The 27,646-nt window shown below is 51.4% G+C and overlaps 1 protein-coding gene across 1 annotated transcript in view; it reads left to right on the top strand.

Moving 5' to 3' along the window:
- The window catches only part of TOGARAM2 (TOG array regulator of axonemal microtubules 2), a 41,496-nt gene extending 14,170 nt beyond the window's left edge, over positions 1-27,326 (top strand). Inside the window, 13 exon segments of the mRNA XM_033425209.2 lie at positions 522-561; positions 1,328-1,481; positions 2,148-2,253; positions 3,038-3,273; positions 5,239-5,397; positions 9,982-10,099; positions 10,496-10,550; positions 10,553-10,589; positions 12,489-12,681; positions 13,749-13,965; positions 21,326-21,412; positions 26,735-27,018; positions 27,020-27,326. Coding sequence (XP_033281100.2) covers positions 522-561; positions 1,328-1,481; positions 2,148-2,253; positions 3,038-3,273; positions 5,239-5,397; positions 9,982-10,099; positions 10,496-10,550; positions 10,553-10,589; positions 12,489-12,681; positions 13,749-13,965; positions 21,326-21,412; positions 26,735-27,018; positions 27,020-27,079 — 1,746 coding nt within the window. The 3' untranslated portion in view covers positions 27,080-27,326.
- Positions 27,327-27,646: the final 320 nt, after the last annotated feature.

Genomic DNA, 27,646 nt, shown 5'->3' with positions numbered 1-27,646 from the left:
ATCAGAAGCTGACTGTCCTTTTATAGCTTGAGTTTATAATGTTCTTTTACTGTCCATATTTATCGTATACCATGACAACTAATCATTTACCAATTATGGTAGTGACATAAATTTCCCTTTAAAATAAACTTATTTAGGATTTGAAAAGTGGGTTGATTTGAAGAAAAGTACCATATAAATAAAGTAAAAGTAATTTAGAGATATAGCAAAAAAATCATGAAATTGGTAACTGAATGGTTGACACTTGGGAAATATTGAGCTATCTAACCTAAGCCACTCATTTTATAGACAACAGAGACTCAAGGTCACCCAAGGTCTCTCAAGGTGATGGTGGCCCATAGGGACTATGGCTAATGAATCTTTGGCAAATGAATCTTGATCCAATGGCAAAGCTGAGAGGAGAATCCAGGAACGAGTTCTTTTTTTTCTTGGTTTTAAATAAAGGACTGCCCCGATTCAGATTTACTCAGGACCTCCTAGATAGGCCATAGTGAAAGTCATGTACAGACGAACCTCTGAAGAAAACTAGGCAGGAAGTGAGAGCTCTGGATTCCAGTTCAGGCTCTGTTGATGGAGGAACTGAGGCACTGTGGGCGTCCCCAGCCTCTGTGGGCTTCTGGTGCCTCAGCTCTCTGATTGGAGCATTGGACCAGATGGAAACCTCCAAATGTCCTTCCTGTTCTAGAATTTTATGATTCTGGCATCTGTCCCCAAGGAAGGAGAGCCTAGGAAACGTGATCTGATTTTTAAACAACATCCCTGCTTATTGTCAGTCCCTGCAAGTGTGGCCACATCTTGACCACTCAAGTGTCAGCTAATCGTCTCGTCGGTGCCGCCTTCACTGTCTCCTGCTTCCTCCCGCCGGCTGCCTTTGGGCCACTTCCCTGTCTTGGGTGGCTTCACAAAAGGATGGAGAGTCGGAGGGAAGGAGGAGGAGAAGCCGTAACACGGGCTCCTGGGTGGGGATGAGGTGAGAGCAGGGGAGTCATTCCTTGACAGACTTGCTGGCCTCACCTCGAGCCACAGACAGGGCGGGATTCTGGGTGTGTCACCAGCGCGGTGGGCTTGGTCACATGACATCAAGAGCCTATCACAGGCCAGCTTGTTTATAATAATCAGATGGGCGATGGTAGGGGTAGAAACTGTCAACCAGGGGTAGGAGTTCGGTGATCTCTGTGGCTCCCCAGGGAGTGCAGCCCAGGCCCTGGCTTCTCACCCTCGCGGCTCCCTTCTCCCTGCGTGCCCCCCTAAGGTGGGCTCGGTGCTGTGCGGGTCGCGGGTCCTCTGGGTAACACCCGCCTGCTCCTTTCCTTCTCTGTGAGTGCAGCTCACTCCTTACCTGCGGTGCTTACTTTGGGGTCTCCTGAGTGGGAAGAAGAGGAGGAGGAGACGGACCTTCGGGCTTTTAAGGAGCTAAGGCCTTTCTTGAACACGGAGCTGGGGCTGGTGGATGCCCTGCAGTGCCTGGACCGCAGCGACTGGTGAGGAAACACTCCCTGTGCTCCGGCCGCCGCCCCCCCGCCTCCCCCACTGCAGGCCCTCGTGGCTCTCCTCGTGGCCCAGATTTCATCAGAAGGAAGCATTGTCCCCAGGAGGAGGCATGAGGGGGAGTGCCTGTGGGTCTGGCCGCCTGCGCCTGCCCCGTGCACTGCTCTGTGGTGCACCAGAGCCAGCCCTAGAAAGTACGATCTGACTCCGTGGCGCTGTCATGGGGGCCTGAGGAAGGTCACAGCCCTTCATTTTTCTAAGTCGAGTTCATTCTGCTCCCGTGTTCCTCCCACACACAGTCTTAGTTGCGAGCAGAGCGATGACTTGGGGTCCAGAACCTTTGCAGGAAGGCCTCCTCGTCTTCAGTCCTCGCGTGCCAGTGCCTTCTCTTGCAGGTGCTGGCTTTGTGTCTGGCGTAGGCCCGGGCTCTGGGGTGGGCTTCCATCCTGGGTGGGGATGGGCCCCGGGCCCCGTAGAATGGCGTGCACGGGACGGTTAGGATTTCAGCCTGGGGGTTACACCAGGACACCCTGCCGCCGAGGCCATTGAATCCCTCCGCACTGCGGTGGAGGTGTGGTGATGGGCATGCCCTGGTCTGCAGAGGGAGGGGGCTCCTTCCATGCCCACTGCCTGTGACAGGGCCTGGACTTGCTTCTCAGGCAGATGAAGGAGAAGGGCCTGGTGAGCATCCAGCGCCTGGCGGCCTGTCACTCGGAGGTCCTCGCTGGGAGGCTACACGACGTGTCCTTGGCCGTGACTGGAGAGGTGAGGCCTCCTGTGTCCTGTGTACTCTGCTTGACCCCAGCCAATCCCCCTTCCCTGGTGGTGTTGCTCAGTGTGGGTCACACAGCAGCCACGGAGGGGCCCACGGCTCCCTGCAACATGGGCATCCCTGCCTATTTCTCAGCCCTCAGCCACTGAAGCAGGAGCTAGCCACCCATTTCTCAGATTGGAAAGCTGAGGCCTGGGGTTCCCTTATTTCTAATCTCTGGGTATTGAAACAATCAGCATTTTATGTGCCCATTTGTCATAGCCCTGCATTGTCCTCTGTACTTAGGACGCCTCAGGAGGGATGGAGTGTTCTGGGCCAGATCTCTAACTTCTGGGCAGTTGTAACATTTCCCAAATTCTTTCTCCTATGGGGCTAGAGCTTGGCCTAGGCTGGGCTCAGAGGGGCAGTAAAATGTATCTTATCACAAGTGGAGGCCATGACCCATGCCCTTGGGAATAGACTGTTCCAGTGGGGGGCCTGTGAAGGTCCAATTAAATAATTGTGTTTTCAAGACTAAGTGTTGCACAGATTTCAGATGATAATGATAATAATAGAATTGATAATTATGATGATAGCAACAGTAACAGTGTTTCTTTAAAATGAGACTGTTTTGCCCAGAGCAGCTGCAGGGTTTCTGTTTCTAGCCTGGCGAGGCCTAGGCCCCGGGGTGAGGGTGAAGTCTGCGGGAGGGTGGTGCAGGGTTCCTTCTTCGTATGTGCTGGAGCCCTTCGCAGGGCCCAGCAGCCTGGCAGGGTCCCCCTCCCATCTCTCTCCAAGGTCACCAACCTCCGCTCCAAGGTGTCCCGCCTGCCCATCAGCACCCTGGGAGAACTCTTCCGGGCCTTGAAGAAGAATATGGACCAGGAGGCTGAAGAGATCGCCCGCTGCCTGCTCCAGAAGATGGGGAACACCAGCAAGTTCATCCAGAGGGCGGCCAGCCGGTCCCTGGGGGCCGTGGTGCAGCACGTGACCCCCACCCGCTCCCTGGTGGCCCTCACCTCGGCGGGCATCTAGTATGCGGGGGCCTGTTGTCTGGGGGGGCGGTGGCCTGGGAAGGTGACACAAAGGGGAGAGGCGCTGGGGTTGGGGAGGAGCAGGGAGATGGGGCAGGCACCTCACGTACTTTCCTGGGCGAGGAAGACCCCTGTTCCCTGGTGGGCTTCTCTCCCACCTCTCCTGGACCAGCCTGTGGGTAACGAGGGGAGCTCAGTGCAGCCCTGGGTCCCAGCTGGGAAGGGACAGGTGCTATTGTCTGCTCAACACTGGGGAGCCCGTAGTGGCTGTGGTAATGTCCCCAGAGACGGGGCGGCAGAGGCAGCCTTTGGCCTGTGCCTGAGGAGCCCCTGCCACTGTCTCAGGGGAGGGGTGCTTCCTTCTGATGAAATCTGGGCCACGAGGAGAACAAGGCACAAGACCTCCTCCAGCTGGTACCGCTTGGCCTTCTGGGGTGGAGGAGGGGGCTGGCAGCCATTGGAGCCTTTCTGCAGCCAGATCTGCTTTCTCTTCATGTAAAAACCAAACACAGCAGCAAAACCAGAAGCATTTCCCAAGCCCTTTCTCCCACAGGGTGAAACAGCTCTCAACCCCAGCAAGCCAGTTACGACACCGACCCTTACGCAGGGTGGCCTAGCGGGTAGAGCCCAGGGCGTGTTGGAGCAGCCAAGAGGCCTTTGCCTACAGGCCCCCGAGCCATGTTGCCTGGGCTCACATCCTGGATTGTTACTAAACTTCCCCATGCCTTGGTTTCCTCATCTGTAAAAGGGGGATAATATTGGGTTGGCCAAAAAGTTCGTTCGGGTGTTGCCATAACATCGTAGGATGAAACCCGAACGAACTTTTTGGCCAACCCACTGCTAATACTGTTGTGAGGAGTAAAGGAATTGATTCAGGAAAGAGCACTTAGAGCAGCGGCTGCCTCCACCTCACATCTATTGAATGCCCTCCGTGGCTACTGTTAACTCGGGAGAAATGAATTGTACTTATCTCTGGATTCCTCCCCATGCCGCCGCCTCCTGCCCTGCACGATGATGACAGGAGTAGCTTACAGAGTTGAGGTGACGCTGGTTTGAAGGTGCTCAGTATGGTGCCTGGCAGGGAGGCTGTGCTCGCAGCAAACTGAGACAGTTGACGGTGGTCCGCAAGAACCAGGGGAGCCTGGTACAGGGCTGTGCATTTGAATTCCCGGGGGTCTGGCTAAAATGCTGATTCTGATTCAGGTGCTAATGATGCTGGTCCCTGGACCAGACTGAGTAGGGAGAGCCCAGAAGCCTCCCTTTGTGTTCCACTGGGACGGACCCCAGGGCCAGTGTCACCTCATGGACTGTGGGCACATTGAATCCACATTGAATGGGGTGAGAAATAAAGAGGTGACATCCTGATGGGTTCCTCCTGTAAGATTTCAGGTTCTCCCTGAAATCATCCATCAGTCTCCTATCCCCCCCGGCCCCGTCTCAATTCAGCTCAGTGAATGTGCAGGAAGCTCTCACGAAGTGCTGAAGGGTCGGCATGTGCCTGGCACCCGTGGGGCATGGGGGATCCGACTGAGAGGAAGCCATGCGGGTACCCCTGAATTTCCCAGGGGACAAGGACACTGCCACCCCCAGGGAGCACTACTTCTGCCTGGAGGCCTCAGAAGGCAGAAGTAGGTTATTCTAAGTGGAGAAAATGTGGGGAAGTGCATCATTTAGGCAAAGGCAGGACAGGAGCTCAGGAAGGAACGGGGATGGCAGGCACACAGTGCGTCTGGTGACATCACGTGCCTTCACGTGCTCAGTCCACCCTGTCATCATCCTTAGTTCCAGTGTCAGGAAGGTCTGCTCTTTCCTTGAAGATTCCCTTTAGTCTGCTCGGGACCAAATTCGGAGCCCACTGCGGCCTGAAACATGGATGCACAGCTGTAGGTCCATGTGTGCCAGGCTGGGGACACACACACCGCATTCCTTGGCTGGGCCCTTGTCCGTGATTGTGTTTCCTTTCAGCCACCGAAACCCCTTAGTCTGGAATTGCACTGCCGAGCACCTCTCGGTCGTCCTGGAGCAGATGGGCGCCGAGAGGCTTCTCTCAGGCACCAGAGAGAGCACAGACATGCTGGTGCACAACCCGGTGGGGCTGGCCCAGGACTCCAACCAGGACACCAGGTAATGCGGGGCCAGGGCCAGCCCAGGGCAGACAAGGCAACCAGCCAGCCTCGAGGGCCCAGGCCTAAGTCGCTCAGCTTCCCCGGGGCCACTCGGAAGGACAGCCGGTGGACGAAGCTGTGTCCTTTCCCTGCAGCTGTCGTCCCACCTTTCCACACCGCCACAGCCGGGCCTGCTCAGGAATGGCCACTACCCCCTGCCCCTGGCTCCCCTTTCTCACCTTCCACTCCCTCTCTAGCCATTGCAATCTTGCTCTAGTTCCTGTCCCAGCCCAGCTCCATTCTCTATGAGGCCATCCATTCATTCAATTTTTCAAGAGATATTTGATAAGCATTCTTTTCATTACTATGAATATGACTGTGAATAAGAAAAATTAGGCCCCTGCTGTCATGGAGATTACCTCCTAGTTGGGTAATAAGCAAGTAAATAATTACGACAATTTTAGACACAGATAAGGGGTAAAACAAGAGGTAGCAGAGAACTGGGTCAGGGCTACTTTAGATTGAGAGTCAGGGGAAATCTTTCTAAGGAGTGACGTTTGAGTGGAGAACTGATGGGCTAGTAGGACCCAGCTCTTGGAGGGTCTGGGCTACAAGAGTCACAGCAAAGGAAGATAGTACAGAGGCTCCCGGGTGGGATAAGCTTGCTGTTTAATGAAGAGAAAGGCGAGGCTTTGTGGAGCACCGTGAGTGAGGGGAGTGGCAGGCGATGAGACGGAGAGGGCAAGGCCAGGCCCGGGGTGGGGGCCTCACAGGCCCTGGTCAGGAGCTGAGATTCCCGTTTGGGTGTGACTGGAAGCACTGGAGGATGTTTTCAGTAGGAGTGTGAGGCAGTGTTAGATGGTTTTAAGCAGGAGAGTGATAGGATCTGATTAACTGTCTTTAAAACCTGGTGCTGGGGTGCAGTTAATCACACTCCCCGGTTCATGGCGTGTTATCACCATGTCTAGGGCCCCCAGCACACTCGGTATAGCTCCAGAGGGCACGTCCACACTGCGTCCTGTGTTGTGTCTGAGGCAGTGCCTTCGTGTGGGGTGTCCGTGCAGTGCAGCCCTGGAGGGATGCGATGCACGGGATGCCTCCCACCCTGCCCAGTGCACTCCCACGGTGCTGTACCTCAGTCCTTGTAAGTGGCCCCTGACAGAGCCCAGGAGGATCTCTTTGGGAATTTGCCCGGAGCGCGAGTGAGGTCAGGGCCGTGTTCACTCAGGCCGCCCAGGCATCGCCGGGAGCCCTCACGCACGCGGAGCCCCTCCACCTCCCTCCTGAGTGCCGAGGCGAATACATCCTTACAACATTGCAGTTTCTGGATTTCACATTTTTATCCATCTGATGGGGAAAAGTTCTAGCTCATGGCTGTTTCCGAATACTTTTTTTCCCCTCCCTGATTACTAACAAGTTTGAGTGCTTCTTTATAGGTTTGCTAGCCTTTTGATTCAAAAAACATCTCTTTATTCTGTTCCTCCTACAACATAATGTTAGGCTTTGGGAAATTCGATGGAGAGGAAGAAGGCCTAGAAAAAACAGAGCTTTTTTATACTTGGAACTTGCTGTCTCTGCAGGATCCTGTTTGGGGATTTTCTGCCTCTCCTTTCTACCTCTCCAGGAATCAGCCCATGAAGATAGCAGAGATTCTCTTTATCGGACCCACTACTGTTGAACTATCCTCTATCTGTCCTCTTTCTTAGAGGGGGCAGCAAGACAATTTTGGTCTTACTACAGTATTCTCCAAAATAATTTGTATATGCCTCAAACCCTTCCTATATCATTAAGGATCCAGGTTTTTGAAAACCAGGTCAGGAAGAGACGACCCCTCAACCCTAGTATCTATTGTTAAATCCCTTCCTTGACTCACTGACCAGTGAAAGGGCTGGATGACTAAAGTTAAAAAAAAAAAATTGGACATTTCAGGGGAGACTAATCATGAAAATATTACCCTACGCACCAGATTTAATGATCCGCAAGCTTTCCTCCTGGTTTCCAAGCTGATGGGTGATCTGATCTGGGGAAAGAGTGATTCACAATTTTGGCAGCTTTATCATTTTTTAGAAAATATTCCCTTTGGTTACCTCATAAACAAAAATTATTTATAAAAAAAACAACAAACAAAAAACATCTCTGACTACTTACTGGAGGATTGATGGTGGGGGAGAGGGGCCAGGATGGAGAAGGGATGCCAGGCAGATGGTTACCCCGGAGTCCCGGCAAGAGGTGCCGGAGGCTGCAGCAGGGGGAGGAGGGGTGGAGTGGGGTATATTTTGAAGGCATAGCTGAGAGCAGTTGGGCGCTGAGGATTTCAAAGAGGAATCAAAAGATGATGCTGAGGTTTTTAAACTGAACAACTGGGTGAATGATAGTGCCATTTACTGGCAGGAAGACTATTGTCAGGGAAGTAGAAGGTTTTGGTTGGCTGGTTCTTCATTGTTGGTGGGGGGATGGGCGTTAAGATCCAACATCTCTCCAGATCTAAACCCCTCTCCGTTCCGACCCTCTCTCTCACACTGGATGGCGTTGACAGCACTTCATTTTCCTTCTTGGAACCCTATGCTTCCGGCTTGCATGGTACCACATTCCCTAGTTTTCCTGGTTCCTCTGTGCCTTTCTCCCCCGCCTGCCCGCACCCCGATGCCCGTGGCTGCAGGAGTGTCTTCGTCCTCGTCCCCCTCTTGCAGCCTTCTCTGAGAGGTGCCGTCACTTCCTGTGGCTCCAGCCACGGCAAACTCTGATGCTTCCCCGTGTCTCCCTGCAGGCCAGCCCTTCTCTGAGCATCTGTCCCATCTCTCTGATGCCCCCACAGGACCCATCACCGGGACGTCCCACTGTCATCGTCAGTGCAAACTGTCCCTAAATGAGCTCATTGCCTTCTCTTGAAGCCTGCTTCTCTGGCTGTGCTCCCTCTCTTATTAAAGTCACTATTATTTACCAAGTCATCTAGATGCAGAATGGGGAATTTCATACTTCATTTTCCCCCTCCACGTTTTAATATCTTAGAATCCTAGGCATCTCACAGCTGCTGGTGGCCAGGCAGCAGTTATGACTTGGGCTTTACTATCTATACAGTTGCAAACCTGATCGTTGTTGCTCATTGTATAAATGTTTGAATTACAGTTTGCATCGTAGGAACTACATTATGAGCCTTTCTTTGCTGCTTAGCCTTTTATATTTATTTAAGGAGTCACTGTGGAGAATTGTTGGGTTTAATCGCGTTTAAAATGTCTTAGAAATATTACATTATTATTTGGCATTGAAATGAAGCGTTATCGTATATGAGAAAAGGCATGGAAATAGAGCGATGGGGCATAAATTCGATATTAACGCAAATATTCATCACTGAAAGAATGACCCAAATTCCACAGTTTCTTACAAAGCAACCAACAAGTACTTTATCCAACCTAAGGAAGGAAGGACACTTCCCACAAAAGTGTCACTTCTGTTTCTGAGATAGCATGTAAAAGGATGGCCTTCGCACACGGGGCTGTGTCATTGGAGGCAGTGGAAATCACCAGTGTCTTCTTTTTCTGTTTTTCCTTAGTGGAAAATAAATTAATGGTGCATTTTACGATCAGTGGAGTTTTAGGTCGAGTGAAGTATGATAATTCTAGATGCTTTGGGCTTCCGCTCCAATCACCTACCAAGCCCTGCAATTTCATCTTCTTTAGCAGCTCTTGAATCTGATCGACCCTACTTACCCCCACCCTCCTGCCTATGTCAGGCCTTCATCATCTTTTGCCTGGACTATTATAATGGCCTCCTAACAGGTCTCCCGGCCCTAACCCTTGTCCCCAAAGGTCCATCCTCCACAGTGCTGCCTGAGACATTTTGACTTCAGTGCAAATCTGATCATTTCTCAGCTTCCCATTGCCTGCAGCCTAAAGCCCAACTCCTTCACATCTCCCTAAATTGAGTCCTATCTTCTTCTCTAGCCTATTCTCTCTCTGAGTCCAGTCCCTGCTGACTATTCTCCAACCACACACCTGTAGACCCATCAGACTGTCTTATGGATGCTGGGATGTCTCCCTCCTCCACGTACTCCTTAATCCCATCCCACTTGTGAACTCCTACTCATCTTTTGAGTCCCAACCCAAGGTCACCTCTTCAGTGAAGCCCTCCTTGATGCCCCCCCCTTACCCACCACTGTTTATCAGATAGAGTTGACCACTCCCCCCTATACTGCCCCACTGCACACTTCCTCAGACTTCTAAATGTCTCATGCTAGAAAAATGTTAATACACTTTGGTATAACAGAATATTATTTAGCCATTGAAGAGGATGACGTGGGAAGATGATTAGTGGTAAAGTGAAAAAAGCTGGGTAAATATTGCGCATATATCCTGATGTCACTGAAAATGGATATATGCTTGGAAAAAAGACCACAAGAAAATATGGACAAATTTAAGTGGTTTTCTCTTGGTAATGAGATTATGGTTGTTTATTTCATGAATCTAGTTCTTAACTGGGTGGGGATTACTGTCATAATGAGAAAAAGTATTAAAAATTCTCTTACTGCAATTAGAAGAATTATGTAAAGCAAATTTATATTGCATTTCTGTGGTTGTTTTTCATCCTGCTCTTTCTCCAATGGCAGGTTTTATGGCCGGAAGATGGTGAATATCTTAATGTCAAACACAAGGTTTGATGCATTTCTGAAGCAGTCCCTCCCATCCCACGACTTGCAGAAGGTCATGACAGCTATTAAACAGTGGGTGAGTCAGCAGGCAGCGAGGTGTGAGCTGGTCTGGGGCGGGAATCAGAGCTGAGCCCGGCAGCTCGCAGCCCTCACGCTGGTCAGGGGAGGGGGGCATGCACTCCAGAGGCTTTGATTTCAGCCACAACTCCTGACGGGTGGAATTTCCTTCCTGGTGCTCAGACCTGCTTCTGCCTCTCACCGCCTGTGTCTCTTGGGCCTCCCTGGGCCTCTTTGCCTCCATCTTTTAAGTGGGGATCTTGATCCGTGACCCGATTACCAGTGCTCTGGAAGACGCCCCTGTGCCCTCCCAGGTGGAACAGATTATTCCTCTTGTTTTGGTCTAGACTGGAGTGTCTGGCCGTTCCCCATAGGGCCACCCCTTTTGGTTCATGTTCTGTGTGTATTTTTCAAGGGAATAGAAGATGGTGAAGAACTTCCATCTGCCAAAGGCCGCAAGGTGTCGAGGAGTCTGTGGCGTGTGAGAATGGGCTGCCCGGCGAGGATGGGTACAGTAGCTCTTGTCTCCCTGGGGCTCCCCATCCAAGACTGCTGATGGAGATGTTCTGCTTGGCCCGGGCCCGCCGTGGTGGCCCTGTGGGGAGGGGCGTGCATCTGGGCTGTGACTGAGACCTAGTTGGGTCAGCAGGACTCACGGGTAAATTTATGGGAAGGGCTCCCTCACCCAGATCTTGGGGAGAGCAAATGCTGGGCTCAGGGGCCTCTGCTGGTAGAGATGGGCTCCTGCAGTCTTGGCCGTGGAGGTGCAGTTTAAGTGGGATGCATTGTTGGTCAGCCTTTTTGTGTGAGCTCAGTTTCTCCATTCACTTAGAGCAGCAGGGCCTTTCCCCATCAGAGTGGCCGGCCTGGGACTAGTTTAGAGGCAGAGGTGGAATCAAGGCGGATGAGAAGGAATGGGCCAAGGGGCTAGAGGGTGGGCATTAGGAGGGGTTAGAAATCCAACAGGAACCTGACAGTCACTCCTGTGCCCAAAACTTAAGACCCTTCTGCGATGTCCCGGGAGGAACATGTGTAGACTCCTAAGCTGGGCCCCCGGGGAAGCCCCCTGCCCACCTCTTCTAGAGAAGCTCCCTGCTCTCTCTCCCACGCATGCTCTCTCAGCTCATGTTCCCTGCGTTCTCTCTCACTCCTGTGCCTTTCCCTGTGCTGCGCCATCTGTACCGGAACGTGCCTATTTATCCTACAAGATGTGGCTCACCTGTCACCTTCTCCCAGAAGCTCTCTCTGACTCTCTGCCCTCATGTCCTCCGGTGGGGCCGGTTGCCCCCCTCCTTCAGTCCTCTGTCTCCCATTGGTCTGTGAGCTCCTGAGGGCAAAGTCCACATCTCTCATCTCATTATTCTCAGTGTCTGACACTTCTCTTGGAACTCAGTAGGCAAAGAGTGTGGAATGTAGGGATGAATGTCAGAATGATGTGGGGCTCTATTGGGTGGGACCTGGGTGTAGGGCATGAGCTCAGAGACCCAGGTCTGAGTTGGCAGTGGGCGGTTGGAGTTCTGTGTGAAGAGGCTCCCATGCTGGCTGAAACAGGCCAGGGGAAATGATGGGCATGTGATCCCAATGTAAGACAACGGAGCTTCTTAACATTTCCCTAGTTCCGGAGGAGTGTAAGCAGAGCCTAGGCAGCCAGGGCTCAGGATACAGGCTCCTGGTAAGACCTTCCCCCACTCTTAGGTTAAATTGTGCCAGTCATCCTTCCATGGATTTCCACCCCCTCAGTCCAAGCTCCCTCACCCCATTCTTTTTTTCTTTTTTTTAAATTAATTAATTTATTCATTTATTTAATTTTTGCTGCATTGGGTCTTCACTGCTGCACGCGGGCTTTCTCTAGTTGCAGTGAGCGGGGGCTACTCTTCATTGCGGGGCGCAGGCTTCTCATTGTGGTGGCTCCTCTTGTTGCAGAGCACGGGCTCTAGGTGCACGGGCTTCAGTAGTTGTGGCTCGTGGGCTCTAGAGCGCAGGCTCAGTAGTTGTGGTGCACGGGCTTGGTTGCTCCACGGCATGTGGGATCTTCCCGGACCAGGGCTCAAACCCGTGTCCCCTGCATTGGCAGGCGGATTCTTAACCACTGCGCCACCAGGGAAGTCCCCCTCACCCCATTCTTAACGTAGCTTCTGAAAAGAGGAAAAAAAGGCAGGAAGAGAGAGCCCTGCTGCCTGATAAGGGGATAGAGCTCTAGGCAACCAAACTGTTGCCTTCTGAGGAAAAAGCATTTCCAGAGTTCCCAAGGCCTGTGTCCCCAAGCGGCAGGTGGAGGGGAAGCTGGGATGGACTGCGTTGCAAGTGAAACTCTTGTTTCAGCCCCACCTGTCTTTGGGGCTTGTGCATGGGACAGGAGATGTGTCCATCCCCTGGGGCTGCCCAGGTCAGACGCTCCTTCCACGTAGGCTCAGCTCCAGTGGCCCGCAGCTGGCGGGGCTGCGCTCCTCCACGCGGGGTGCCTTGGAGATGGCGGAGCAGCTGCGGGAGCTGACACGGCTGCTGGAGGCCGAGGAGTACCAGTCTCGGATGGAAGACGTGGGGCGGCTCCTTGAGCACTGCAAGGCCAAGCCAGAGCTCATCACCGCCAACCTGGTCCGGGTGAGTGCTGCCCCGTCTCTGCCCTGTCTTTCCCTGGTGGGTGCAACTTTGGAAAACTCGGGACAGGGTTGGACATTGCGCCAGACATCGTTTCAGGGTAAAGGGAGTCTGACAAGCACTCGCTATCCAATTGCCACGGTAATGCCATAAGACTCTCTGGAAGTGGCCAATTGGGCAAGGGCATCGCCTCCTGCTGGGTGCGCTGGGACCACTCAGAGATGTCCTGGGTGTCTTTCATCCTCCCAGCAGTTTTACAGGGAGGAGGGCAGAGGTGCAGGATGCTGCAGCTAAGGGCGACTCCTGATCCAGCTACACACATGAGGTTTTGGGGGCAGAACATGTGGCTCGGAGTAAGCACAGGCTTCCACAGGCTGGAAATGAGGGCAGATGCCTGCTACTTCCGGAAGTGAGGCAGCTGACACTCTACATAGAGGAGTAGTTAAGACACAGGCTTCAAGTTTCTTACTAGCTGTGTGATCTGGGCAAGTCATTTAACCTTTGTCAGACTCAGTTTTTGTTTTGGTGGTTTTTTTTTTCTTTTTGCGGTACGCGGGCCTCTCACTGTTGTGGCCTCTCCCGTTGCGGAGCACAGGCTCCGGATGCGCAGGCTCAGCGGCCATGGCTCACGGGCCCAGCTGCTCCGTGGCATGTGGGATCTTCCCGGACCAGGGCATGAACCCGTGTCCCCTGCATCGGCAGGCGGACTCCCAACTACTGAGCCACCAGGGAAACCCTTTTTTTTTTTTTTAATGGTAAACTGAGGACGAGAACACGTGCCTCATGGGTCGTTAAGATCACTCCATGAGCGAGTGCAGAGTACCTAACAAGATGCTCTACACCCTACACCCTTTGCAGTCATCGAGTACTCAGTGTACAGTCGTTTCCCCTCTTGTCCTCCCCCCCTTTGAGAGGTGAGCTCTTCTTCGTCACTGGGAACGTTCTGGCACAGGCTGGATGGCCCCTGTCAGGGATGCAGGAGGAGTACCCTCCAAGGGCAGTTAGTTGGGCTGTGGGACTCCTGCCCAGACTGGGTTCCCATGGGCTCTTGGTTTCTGTTCCCTCAACAGGTCTTTGATGCTTTCACCCTAAGGCTTCAGGATTCCAACAGGAAAGTGAACCAGTGGGCGCTGGAGTCCCTCTCCAGGATGATGCCCCTCCTGAGAGAGAGCTTACAGCCCGTGCTGCTCTCCATCATCATTGCTGTAGCAGACAACCTCAACTCCAAGAACTCAGGAATTTACACTGCTGCGGCGACGGCGCTGGATGCAGTGATTGAGAGTCTGGGTGAGCCTGCCCACAGCCCCTGCTTGGCTCTGGTAGGCAGCTGGCTCCCTCCCTTGTCCCTCCGTAGGGTTAGGGTTGGACATTCCCACCTTCCCTGCTTGGGAATCAGCAGAGCAGTGAAAGGCATTGATTGGCTCTCAGGCCAAATATTTCCCCAGAGGTTGTGTAGGGCAGGGGTGGGCAGCCCAGGGCCTCCCAGGTTCTTGGTTGGCAGGCTTTTCCATGGGACATCCACCCGTTAGAAGTGGAGGAGATGTGGAGAATATCTAGTCTTGCCTCCTCGTGGTACAGGTGATGGAAATGACTCACCCCAGGTCACACAGCACCACAGTGAGTGAGCCAACAGGGCACTGATGGGAAAACAGATCACGATTGCCAAGAAGGAGCTAGGAGGAGTTGTCAAATTTTTTCAGTTGTAGAGATGGTAGCAGGGGATGTGGCTTGTATGGGGACCAGGCAGGATGCTGGTGAGACAGTAGGGTAAGCCTGTTGGAGAGGACAAAGGTGGCCACCCTGGTTGTCTGACATGGGAGTCAAGCTGGGACCCATTGGCTTTTTGAGCATGGAATGAATGAGGGTTGCCTTTTAGGAAGACTGGGGCCGGGGCTTGGGGTGGGAGGGATTTGGGGTGAGGGGTGGAGAGTGAGGGTGGAGTGGAGGCTTGGGGGAGGAATGAAACGAACAAAAAGGCGGGAGCTATGGGAGAGACGTCAGGGAAGGCAGGAGCTCCTCTGTTCCTTATGTGCTTTGCAGGAGCACATCTTGGTTCTTGAATGTTAGGTGGAAATCTTGGTGCTGATACTTCTGTTATCCATCCTTTCGTAGATGATTAGACGGTGATATTTGGTGTATCTAGTACACAGACTGAAGTGCAAGTTTGAAACCTCCGGTGTGTGAGAACGTAGTACATGATAGACGTATGTCCAGACCAGTAGAACCACGAGTTTTCACAACCTAATCTTGCCTTGCTGGGAGGAAATGTATGATCTGAGAACCGCTGTTGGCTTGTTGCCGTATGTCCCGATGAACACAGAGCAATGTCCTGCCTCTAGGACGTGCCGAGCATCCCCGTGGTACGGCTGGAAACACTGCCTGGCGCACCCACCCCTCCTCCCCATACTGCACCCTGGCCTGAGTGCAGCTCCCTGGGGCTGGGACAGCAGCTGTGTCCTTGGCTGGAGCCTCCAGGAGACGTTTCAGTTACAAATCAAAGGTCTGGTCAGGCCCTTCTCCGCCTCTCAAGATCATAAATATTGTCAATTTCCTCTCTTCATCTCAGAGGGAATTTATGATTTGCTCAGCGTGTTGCTGTAGAACAAACAAAATAAATCCAGCTCTAAATTACGGCTTGTTCTCGGCGCTGCTCTGGGTAAGTGAGATTGCCGTTGCCAACAACCGAGGTTCTTGGTAAATCACCGCGGGCCCTATATTTATTGGGAAAACCTGCATCAAACAAAATAGGCTTTAGCTATTTGAAGAGGCTAAGCACCCTTGTCTGGCGAGAGGAGCTTTTAACGCTTCCCCCTCCAGGTGTTTTAGTTTCCCCTTTTTGCCTTTGAGTCAGCCTCCTTTTGCACGCTGGAGCCTTGGAACTTTGGGCTGCAGAATCTGGTGTCTCGTACTGTCGCAAGACTCGGATCCCCTCTACGTGGGGCCCTGCTGTTTCCATTTGGGCTGGACACCCTGGAAAGGGGACCTGGGGATGGCCTGCTTCTGTGATTTGACCACACCTTGAGGCAGGTTGCAGCAACCAGGAAGATGCCTATACTTCTTTCCTCCTGGGACAGGGTCTCCTTGGGGATGGCTGACGATGCTCCTTCTGGCCCATCAGCCGGAGGATTTGGTGCCGGGAGAATGGAGGCAAGTGAGAGGGGCACTGCCCTTGTCTCTAATCCTTAGGTCAGCGCTAGGCTGGAATGGAATGGGGTCAAAGGGATGGATGGAGCCCACTAACCCCCTGGCACAAGGCTCCGGAGTGTCACGTCCAGGGTGTTGGCTCCAGGTCATTTGAGCAGGCGTAGTCAAGGGCTTTGCTGTGAGCCATACTCTCTCAACCCAGTCAGCAACGTAGCTTTTGGAAGTGTTCTTAACTGTGACGTAAGGATCCGGCTTCTAAATCCGTGAAGGTCAGAACTGGAGGGATTAGGTTGCCAATGAGAATTCATCACTGTCAGGGAGTACCAGGGGTGGAATCAAGCTCTCCCAGGGAATGGTTCTCTTCTGCCTGGAATGGTCTAGGCCTGGCCTGCAGAGGGAAAAACGGATGCAAGTAATGAAATTTCCCACTGTCCCAGGGGACTAGGTGGTGGACACAGAGGCTGGGGCGGGTGTGACAGGAGAGAAGGGTGTACATCTTCCTTCCCCTATCACCCAGGCTGAGCCCGGGCAGCTCTAGTCGACCTTTAGCACCCAGAGGCCCCTCCTGGAAGTGGCGTGGAGCCCTTCGAGCAGCGGGAGCTTTCTCCCAAGCCGGATTCTTCGTGCCCCAGGAGGGATTCTGGGCTCCAGGCTGGAGAGGAGCTGTGAAGTGCTGTGAAATAAATGTGTGGAAAGTCACAGCATGTTACTGTTTGTTTCCTGCTCAACGGGGGCCAAGGAGGTCAAGAACACAGGTGAGGCAGGCCGTCTTCTGTCACAAAGTCCAGATCGCACAGCCAAACTGGGAGGTTGGTCTTCTTAGGTGACCTCTTGATTCTGGAATTGGGTGACAAAATCCACGCATCAGCCACCACGTCTCTCCCAGTCCCTTCCTTTTCCCTAGGGTGAGTGGGGCGGTGATGTGCTGGTTGACAGAACAGGTGGGATTTCTGCCCATGTCCCCTTTTGGGGGACAGTAAAAAAGGAGACGTTGGGAGCCTTGTTCCCTGACCTCTGCCCTCTGTCACTGCCTGCCTTAAGGCCTCTCTGGGGCTGAGCCTGGAGTGGCACCCTTTCTACTCCTCACCGAGACCCTCTGATTTCAGGGGAGTTGTTCCAGGGATAAGGCAGTTCCTCAGCAGACTGGCTGGTTCTGTCTTTGGGCTCTGTTACTGGGTTAGTTACAGAAGAAACTTCACTAATTAAAGCAGCAGGCTGCTGACAGCTCACCGCACTCCTGGTTAGACTGAACGCCAGAAAAATTTCTCGTAATGTAGTGCAGCCCCTGGCCAGTGCTGGAGGGAGCAGATAAACTCAGAAATGGGCAGCTTCAGATCTACAATACTTCTGCTCTTTTGCTCTGACTTTATTTAGTTTTTTATTATTATTGTTAAAAAATAAATTTATTTATTTATTTATTTTTGGCTGCATTGGGTCTTCATTGCTGCGCGTGGGCTTCCTCTAGTTGTGGTGAGGAGGGGGCTACTCTTCGTTGCGGTGTGCGGGCTTCTCATTGCGGTGGCTTCTCTTGTTGCGGAGCATGGGCTCTAGGTGCGTGGGCTTCAGTAGTTGTGGCATGCGGGCTCAGTAGTTGTGGCTCATGGGCTCTAGAGCGCAGGCTCAGTAGTTGCAGCACACGGGCTTAGTTGCTCTGCAGCATGTGGGATCTTCCTGGACCAGGGCTCGAACCCGTGTCCCCTGCATTGGCAGGTGGATTCTTAACCACTGCGCCACCAGGGAAGCCCCTGTAAATACAATTTTGACTTTGCTCCTTTCATTTAATACCACCCAGTTTCCCATGCTGTTACGTAGTCTTTCTAGTTAACTTAAATAATATTTATATAAACTTTATTTTCCTCCACTGTAAAAGTCGTACTTATTAATTATTGAGAAAGTGAAAAATATGAAGCCTTCGGAAGGAAAAAAACTTACAGTCCCAACTCCTCAAAGAAACCATTATTAACATTTAGCATTTTTTATGTTAGGTATTTTCTTCTGTGCATCTTTGTGTATAGCGTCATGATAATATTACACATTTAAATTTGCATCCTTCTTTAGAAAAAGCAGGCGTGAGCATTACATATAATGACACACTTGAGTCACTTTTACCAGTTCCGTCACGTGCTGTGGCATAGCCTGTAGTTTTCTGTTTCAGTGGATCTTTCCCAGTTTTCCTGCAATGAACAGACCTAGTTTTCCTGGCCACGGAGAATTTGGCTGTGTGACATATTATAACTTACTGAGTCTTGTGCTTATTGTTGAGAGCCCGGTTTGACTGCAGTGTCTTTGCTGCCACTGTCCACGTAGCATGCTTCTTATGTTTTCTTAAAAGCTCTTCTCTGGCTTCCCGGCAGCCTGGGGATGACGTGGCTCAGTGACCTTGGGGTTTGGCTGAATAGAGGTGAGAGGCCCGCTAGACCTCAGCCCCACTGTGGGGAGGGGAGGCTAGGTCCAGGGAGGCCAAGGTGTCTGGCTTGCCAGCCCGTGGCTATTTTCTCTATATTGAAGGGCTTTGCTTGCCCCTTTGCGTGGGCAGCACCAAAGCCAGTGTGGCTTCCTTGTGGTGTGCAAGAGAAGCCTATGAAAACCCTGGGCTAGGCTAACAGAGCAGGATTTTTAAGTTTTTGAAAGTTAGATTCCAGCCTCTTAATTGGACGCCCTACCATGAAGGTTGCTGGGCTTTCAGAGTATTTTAGGTAATAATAGTGATAGTAGCCACAATAACTGATACTTGCATAGTAATTATCTGCTCAAGGCACTATCCTAAGCAGTTCTATGAGGAAGGTACTAGTATTATCCCTGTTTTACAGACGGGTAAACTGTGGTTTAGAGAGGGTAAGTGACTTGTCCAACGTCACACAGTAAAACATGGAAGGTCCAGGCGATCTGGACCCAGAGTCCACCCCCTTAGCTGCTGTCTCATTAAACGTGGGTGTGACCTGAAAGGTGAGCCATCACTATGGAAGTAGTCAGAGGCAGAGAGGCAGCTCCTCGGGGTGGTGTCTGGGGTTTACAGACCAGTTTGGGCCAACTTAGTGTCTCTGCTTCAACATTGCCTTGTTCGCCATAAGCATTTATTGGGCGCCTGTTGTGTGCCTGGGAGCATGGGCTGGCACAGATGTCTGCTGGATGTGCATTTTCAAGTAACCCCCAGGTTCTTCACTTCTCTCAGGCTCTAGGAGGCCATGCCAGTGGCCAGGAGAGGGGAGGTCTAGCGGCACCCATAGAGTGTCCTGGACTGAGTGTTGATGGGGGAGAGCAAGGAGGCAGAGGGCCTTGTTGTCAGAGGTGAGCTCATGGCTGATGATGGGGGTGGGACAAACAGAAGCACCTGGAAACAATAATGCAGGTGATGCTGATATAGAAATCTCTTCTTACACATTTACAGGTTTACCAGGACACCCTGAGCCCACTTCTCGCTAACTGAAATGCTCTAGAGTCTGGCCTCTCTTTTATCTCCCAGAACAAATTATTTTAAAGACTCTGGACTTATGGATGGAGCTTTTGCAAGCTGCAGAGATGTGCATGTGTACATTTTCTGCTCTATATTTCTGACGGGTCTCAGCAGGAGAGCAAGGGAAGTAGGAGTTAGCTCTCAACTAGAATGGTTTCCTGATGGGAAAAACTAAGCTTTGCTTGTACATCTCTGGGGATGCTGGGGCTCTGTGCTGAGGTATGGAAGGAGCTCAGAGAAGGTGGAACCTGCCTGGAAAGACATCCTTAGGCAGGTTGCTCATCTCTGTCCCCTGCAAAGAGAAATCTGGCCTTGAGATGGTCAGCGGCTGGAAGTCCAGGACACACTTGCTGCGGCTGCTGTGGTAACGCACCTCGCCTCCCAGACAGGCGCAGGAAGGCCCACAGCCGCATCCCTGAGGAATGCATTTTGCTGTTTGCCCACCTCCCATGGAATTCTGCTGTGCCTGCTGTGGTTGCAGATGTTGGGAGCTGGGGATGCTGGGTGCCTCCAGGGGTCATGGAGAGGAAATCCAGGGGTAAAAGGAGATGGGTCCTGCCTTGTTGATTTTCTAGGTTAGCATCCCTTTCTTAGGTGAAGAGTCACTTTCCTCACCTTGCTCGTCCGTCTTTTGTGAGGGATGCAGGACTTCAAGCTTAACAGTTTGGGAAACCAGGAGACGTCAGCTGGAACGGGGAAGAAGGAGCAGCTTCTAAACTCGGTAGCTGTGGGATCCGGCTGGAGTTGACTTTAGAAATAACAATCAAAGAACGTCAGAGAGCCTCTTTATCCCCACACATCCCCCAGCCCATTTGCTGGGGTTTCACCATTAGTGGTTCATCTCTAATAAACACTCCTTTAAGATCCCAGTGGAGAAGAGCTCGGGGCTGCAGCCTTCACCCATGGGTGTGGCTGGGTAGCAGGGGACCTGGGCTCCTGGGGCAGTGTGGCTGGAGTGCTCGCTGTAGGGGTGCCGGGAGGTTATAAATAAACGATTGAGAGATCATATGCGCTCCCCCCACCCCTAACCTGCACATTCCCTCCTCTGACCCTACCAGAGCCAGCCAGGGGCCTCCGCTCCTGACAAGGTGACCAGCCATCAGGGTTTACCAGGGATGTGGGGCTTTCGGTGCTAAAATGGGGAAGGTCCTGGGCAGACTGAGATGTGTTGGTCACCCTAGCTCCAGAACCCCAGGCTCTTGCTTACATGAGCATGGATCCTCCCACCGCGTTAGAGTTCACGTTCAAGTGTCTGTCTCCTCCGCCAAGGAGTCTCTTGAGGGAGACGAGGAGCAGAAAGACCAGGTCTTATTTAGTTCTCAGCTCCATGCTTATTATTTAGAGGGTATCAGTAAATTTTCAACGTGGAAATAACCGACCATCTGGTAGTGGGTACATTCTATTGGTTAGAGCCCAAGTTCGGGCTTTGAGGAGAGCCGTGATTTCTGAACTCCGATCCTAGCCCTTTACTGACCTTTGGTATAATCGTGTCTCAGTGCCTCAGTTTCCCCTAAAACTGTATCTCTATATCCACATCTACATCTATTCATCCATCTATCTCTATATATCATTCACCTATCTGTTATCTATCATCTACAGCTATCGTATATAATACTTCATCTATCATCTACCTATTATCTATATCTATCACCTACTTGTCTGTCTACCTACCTCTCGATTATTTAGCTATTTCTATCTCATCTATCAATTGTGCACCTGTCATCAATCATCTATATCTACGTATTGATCGGTCTATCAATCTACCTACCTCCTTTGCCCCAAAGCTCACAGCAGTTTTGAGGAAGCACAGACAATATCTATAGATCTATGGGAGTAAATGGGGCCTGTGATAGTGTAACTATCACTGTTCCCCAAACACCCCATGTACATTCACTTTTTAAAGTGGCCCCATTATAACCTGGAAAAATTAATTCAGCTTCCCAAAGCGGCTCTTCCCTATGTAGGTGCTGTGGGTACCTAGCCCTGAACAGTTGGTGCCTTCGCTCGGGCCACAGCATCATGGCCACTGACATTCTCCGTCTCTCCCAGACACCCTTGGCCTCCTACGAGCGTTTGCTGGGCGGGTGCGTTTCCTGAGTGGCCGCGCAGTGCTTGATGTCACAGAATGTCTGTCCGGTGAGCATCCAGCCTCCCAGCCCATCTCTGTTCTTCTCTCCTGGCGTGTAGTTGAAACCACCTACTTATCTTAGACCAAAAATCATCAACTAATCCCCATAGACCATTTAAAAAAAGTTGATAATCTGCTTTAAAAAATAATTCCCACATTGCCAGAGACAATCTTTGTTTTGGGTCAAAATGAGGCAGGTCTGTACATAGCCAAAATAGTTTTAAAGAAACTATTATGCATTTCTTCCTCTTTGCAGATGGGGCTTCCACTAGCCCCACAGGGTACCTTTGTGTGAATCAGAAAAATCCACCTCTCTGGGTCAACACCACCTCATGGGTGCCTGACTGGGTCAGCAGCAGCTCTGTCGCTCTGACCTTGGGCAGGTTACTTAACAGGTTACTGAACTTGCCAAAAGCCTCCTCCCCCATACTAGGAGGGTCCCATCTAGGAAGGAGGCAGGAGGACCCAATCTGTTCTCTAGACTCCCAAGGGCCCCCCTGAGATCCACATGGATCATGCCACCCCCAGCTTACATCCTTGCGTGGCTCCCAAGCAGTCTCCAGGATGGTGTCCAGGGTCCCCGGAGTGCCCCACAGGTCACTGTCTGGCCTTCTAGCCTCTGCCCCTTTTAATTCACCCCCGATGATATGCACTGGGTCATTTACTCCTATAACAACCTCACAAGGAGGGTGTGGGTTCCATGGTTGTCCCTTTTGTAGAAATAAGAAACACGGAGCTAAGGAAGGTTAAGGTCCCTTGACTAGTAATCCAGGATTTGTCTCCGGGAGCTGGGCTGCAGAGCCAAGCCCTCAACCTCTGTATGGTGCTGCCGTTCCTTGGGTGGCCCCTGCCTTGGCCTCTGGGCGCCAGCACGTTGCAGGGGCAGACTTCCCATCCTCTCCCCGTTGCCTGCCCACGGGCAAAGCCCTTCTCACTCTCCTTCCTCCACCGGGGCGGTGCCCACTTGGTCTGGCATCGCCTCCTCTGTCTCCCTTCTCCCCGGCCCTCCGGCCTGAGTTTCGCGTGCCAGCCTCAGTCGCTGGCCCAGTCAGGGCCTCCCAGCATTGAGCTCTCCGGGGGTGAACTCGGTGCATGTCGCCTGCCCAAGGGCGTCATTCCCACTCCTCCGCCGCCCCATCTCTTGCTCCTGGCCTTGCCTCTGCGTCCTGGTTCAGTCTTCCCCGTGTCCCTGGAGTGTCCCCTTACTTCCGGTCCAGGTGCCAGACCTGCTCCAAGCAGATGGCGCGAGTGAGGCCAGGATGGGGGCTACGATGCAGCTGCAGTGCCAGGCTGTGGGTGCCTTGGGGTGAGAATGGGGTCACGTAACTGAGACCATGTTGGGTATCAGACAAGGAACTCTTTTCTGTTACTCAAAATCAGCATTCTCTGATTACCTGTCCTTGTACAGGTAATTTATGGGCCCCAGAGGCGAGTGGTTATCCATTTACTGTACATATTACCCTTCTATTTCCAAGAGACCTCAAAAACAAGAGTTTCTACATAGTTCTATTAACTCTGTGTCAGCCAGGAACAGGGAAGAAAATTTCAATTGACGCAAGGCGTGGACTCATAATAGCACAGCTTAATGCAGGAGTAAATCTTTTGCTAATTACTTCAGCTGCCTTTTAAGCTTGATTTTTTTTTTTTTAACATCTTTATTGGGGTATAATTGCTTTACAATGGTGTGTTAGTTTCTGCTTTATAACAAAGTGAATCAGTCATACATAAACATATGTTCCCATATGTCTTCCCTGTTGCGTCTCCCTCCCTCCCACCCTCCCCATCCCACCCCTCCAGGCTGTCACAAAGCACCGAGCCAATATCCCTGTGCCATGCGGCTGCTTCCCACTAGCTATCTACCTTACTGCGTTTGTTAGTGTGTATATGCCCATGACTCTCTCTCGCCCTGTCACAGCTCACCCTTCCCCCTCCCCATAACCTCAAGTCCGTTCTCTAAGAGGTCTGCGTCTTTATTCCTGCTTTACTCCTAGGTTCTTCATGACATTTTTTTCTTAAATTCCATATGTATGTGTTAGCATACGGTATTTGTCTTTTTCTTTCTGACTTACTTCACTCTGTATGACAGACTCTAGGTCTATCCACCTCATTACAAATAGCTCAATTTCGTTTCTTTTTATGGCTGAGTAATATTCCATTGTATATATGTGCCACATCTTCTTTATCCATTCATCCGATGACGGGCACTTAGGTTGTTTCCATCTCCGGGCTATTGTAAATAGAGCTGCAATGAACATTTTGGTACATGACTCTTTTTGAATTTTGGTTTTCTCAGGGTATATGCCCAGTAGTGGGATTGCTGGGTCATATGGTAGTTCTATTTGTAGTTTTTTAAGGAACCTCCATACTGTTCTCCATAGTGGCTGAACCAATTCACATTCCCACCAGCAGTGCAAGAGTGTTCCCTTTTCTCCACACCCTCTCCAGCATTTATTGTTTCTAGATTTTTTGATGATGGCCATTCTGACTGGTGTGAGATGATATCTCATTGTAGTTTTGATTTGCATTTCTCTAATGATTAATGATGTTGAGCATTCTTTCATGTGTTTGTTGGCAGTCTGTATATCTTCTTTGGAGAAATGTCTATTTAGGTCTTCTGCCCATTTTTGGATTGGGTTGTTTGTTTTCTTGTTATTGAGCTGCATGAGCTGCTTGTAAATTTTGGAGATTAATCCTTTGTCAGCTGCTTCATTTGCAAATATTTTCTCCCATTCTGAGGGTTGTCTTTTGGTCTTGTTTATGGTTTCCTTTGCTGTGCAAAAGCTTTGAAGTTTCATTAGGTCCCATTTGTTTATTTTTGTTTTTATTTCCATTACTCTAGGAGGTGGGTCAGAAAGGATCTTGCTTTGATTTATGTCATAGAGTGTTCTGCCTATGTTTTCCTCTAAGAGTTTTATAGTTTCTGGCCTTACATTTAGGTCTTTAATCCATTTTGAGCTTATTTTTGTGTATGGTGTTAGGGAGTGATCTAATCTCATACTTTAAGCTTGATTTTAATGGGTTTTTCCTCGTGATGCCCCCCTACCAGCTCCTGAGCCACCTGCTCCCCGCAGGCAGGTGAATGTGGTCTAAGGGTGGACGTGAGCTTCCTGGGGCCGGGGTGTGGATGCCTCACTGCGGGAGGAGAGGGTCCAGGGGTGAGGCGCCAGGAAGGAGGAGTGGGGGAGGTGTGGCAGGTTAGGGGCAGGTGAACCCCTCACCATTTGGTGGGGTCAGGGGAGCCCTGCCTGGGCCTGGCTCCTGCGATAGTTTTCACCTCCGGTTGCAGCAGAGATTCAGTGGAGGTTTAGGAAACCTTTGAGTTAGAGTTATTCAGTACAGGTGGTTAATCGGATGATTAGTTTTCTTTCTGTTCCCTCTGGCTGCCCCCCTTCCACCTCCCCTTGCCCCTCCCACCCTCCCACCACCCTTGGGGCTGACCAGGTGGCTTTAGGGTTAACTGTGCCCTCCCTTCTTAGCCTTTTTCCAGCACAGGTAACATAACTCTCACCTCTTGGCCCCATTTTATGAAGTTGGCGCAGCTGGCGTGGCTCACTGGGTGCAGTCCTGCCTTCCCAGGAATGAGGACCACCTTGACTTTGGAGGGCTCTGTGTCACCGGGAGCCCCCGGGGAGGCCCCCAGTGTGGGGTGCAGGAATCTTGAGGGTATGGCCAGAGAGTCAAGGTACACATTTCATGGGAGATGGCACAGTGAGAGAGTCAGGCTGAGCTGAGGGGGGCCCGGGCCATCCTCTCCGGTTCCCCACTGTCCCAGGCTGGGTCTGAAATCAGAGGGACCCTACAGGGCTCCCGCTGCAAAATATCCTGGTGGGTTGGATGAAGTTGATGAAGGAAGAACAAATTGGGGGTTTCTCTAAAAATAAAACAAAACTCCAGACCAGCCTCTAAAACGTGGAACTCCAAGAGGTTTGGGGCAGCAAGAGGTGGGAAGAGCGTGGGCTTTAGAGTCAAGGAAGGCTTGGCCTCTGTCCTCTGCTCTTGTTAGCTGTGGGACCTGGGGCCAGCTCCTCGACCCCTGAGTGTTGGTTTCCTCCGCTGTGAAACAGACGAGTGTCCTGCCTCTTGGGTGAGAGTGAAATGGCGTCACAGATGCATAGCTCTGAGCCCTGGACTCAGGCTCCGGCAGTGTTAGTTTCCCGGGTGTGTCTCAGCTCAGGGAACTTTCCAACTTCTTTGTCCCGTAAATAAATCAAGTGCTTCTCTAAGCGTTGTTTGCCTTCACCAGGACTTAGCCTTTGGCGGGATGACAGGCAGCGTGCTGATTGTCAAGCAAGTATTTGCACGAACGCACGTAGGGTGACGCGGCCAAGGCTGCGGGCCAGAGCAGCCCCTCCGAAGCGGCTTGGGGTACCCCTTGATGAGGCCTTGACGTTGGAGGCAGCCCTGCAATTACTGTGTGACGGAGAGCCTGCTGGCAGGTTTTAGCCTGTCTCCGGGTTTTCTGGGGTCTCGAGAAGGCAGGGGGCCTGGGGTAACCAGATTTGGGGCGTTCTTCACTGGAATGAAGGGTCTGTGCAGAGCCTGATGGTTTCCAAAGCATGTTCATGCCTCCTGCATCACTGCTGGGCTTATCGTGAGGTGCGGCATCGAAACTGGGGAGGCTGTGCTGGTTTTATCTCCCACTGGCTGTTCTATCTTCCAGAATGCTTCATTTGAGAGTCTCGACCTTTCTTCCTAGTACAAGTTTTCGCTGTGTGAACTCTCCTAGGTGGTAATGCAGATTAAAGCACTACTAGGACCAAGTTACTCTTTGTCACATGCCTACTTGCATAGACACTTCGCCTACATGTATTATCTAACCTCTAACAGTCTTAAGAGTTTGGTTCAGAATTATTATCCTTACTTTACAGATCAGGCAACAGGCTCAGAAAGGTTGGGTGGCTTTCTCAAGCTCACACAGCTAGTAAATAACAGAGGCAGGATAGCAATCCAGATGTGTCTGCCTCTTTCCTTCGCCCTGGGCCTCAGGGACCAGTTATACTGTCATATGCCCTGAGCCCTTTCACCTTCGCATACCCCTTCCTCTGTAAAAAAAATGTTTAAAAGTGTACTTTATGACTGGTTGGTAGGAACACAAATAGAAATCAGGCTGGATAGCTTCAGACTTTTTTCTTCTGATTTTAAAAGAATTTAAAACATTTCCATGGGCCCCTAAGTGTGTTATGAGCCCTAGGTAGTACGTCTAATGGATTAGTGGGCCCTGCTGGGTTGCCTGCCTTTTGGGGGACAGAGTTGGTGTCCTCAGAGAAGGCAGCGGGAGAGAGAGAGAGAGTGCTTGACTCAAGTAACTCTCCCTCTTTTCTGCCTGACAGTGTTGGTGGCCTCAGTTTACCCCCGAAAGCCCCAGGCCGTGGAGCGCCACGTACTTCCGGTCCTCTGGTTTTTCCTGAATAACATGATCGGGAACGGCATCCTGCCCGGGCGCGGCGGGAACGTCTGCACGGCCGTCTGCCGGCTGTGCAGGAGCCTCCAGGGGCAGATGGGCTCCCGGCTGCAGGACTTGGCCGCCAGCCAGCCAAAGCAAGTCCTCAAAACGCTCCAGGAGCTCTTAGACCCGGAATCCCTGTGAGACAGCCCCAAGGTCACTGACGGGGCGCGGGGGGAGGGCACCTGACAGCAAGACAACTGGCAGCTCACGCCCCTTTCATCTGGATTAAAGACAGATCTCGAATGAGCAATCGTTATTTTTATCTTATTTTATTTTTATGATGGAATAATCTCCTGGTCTACTTTCCCATAGAGTTCCAGATGTACATAGTGTATTTTGAGGTAGAAATAAAATAATTACTTATTTTTCTAAGGTTTTATTATCTTGGACTTTTTTACCCCCACAGAATTTTCTAGCTAGGTTTACGACAAAGAAAACAAAACATGATATGGAAACAACCTATGTGCCCATTTTTGGATGAATGGATAAAGATGATGCAGTGCATGCGCGCGCGCGCACACACACACACACACACACACAGAGGAATACTATAAGCCATAAAAAAGATGCAATCTTGTGACAACATGGATGAAACTTGAGGGTATTATGCTAAGTGAAATAAATCAAATGGAGAAAGACAAATACCATAAGATTTCACCCATATGTGGAATATAAAAGAACAAAAGCAAAAAAACAAAGAAAAAGAACAAACCAAACAGATGCAAACAAATACAGAGAACAGAGTAGCAGCTACCATAGAGGAAGGGGCATGGTGGGGGGAGAGCAAATAGAGTAA

Source organism: Orcinus orca, chromosome 13 (assembly GCF_937001465.1).
Source record: "Orcinus orca chromosome 13, mOrcOrc1.1, whole genome shotgun sequence".
Classification (NCBI taxonomy): Eukaryota; Metazoa; Chordata; class Mammalia; order Artiodactyla; family Delphinidae; genus Orcinus; species Orcinus orca.
The sequence above is the reverse complement of the archived record's forward strand: the minus strand, read 5'-3'. Positions and strand labels throughout refer to the sequence as shown.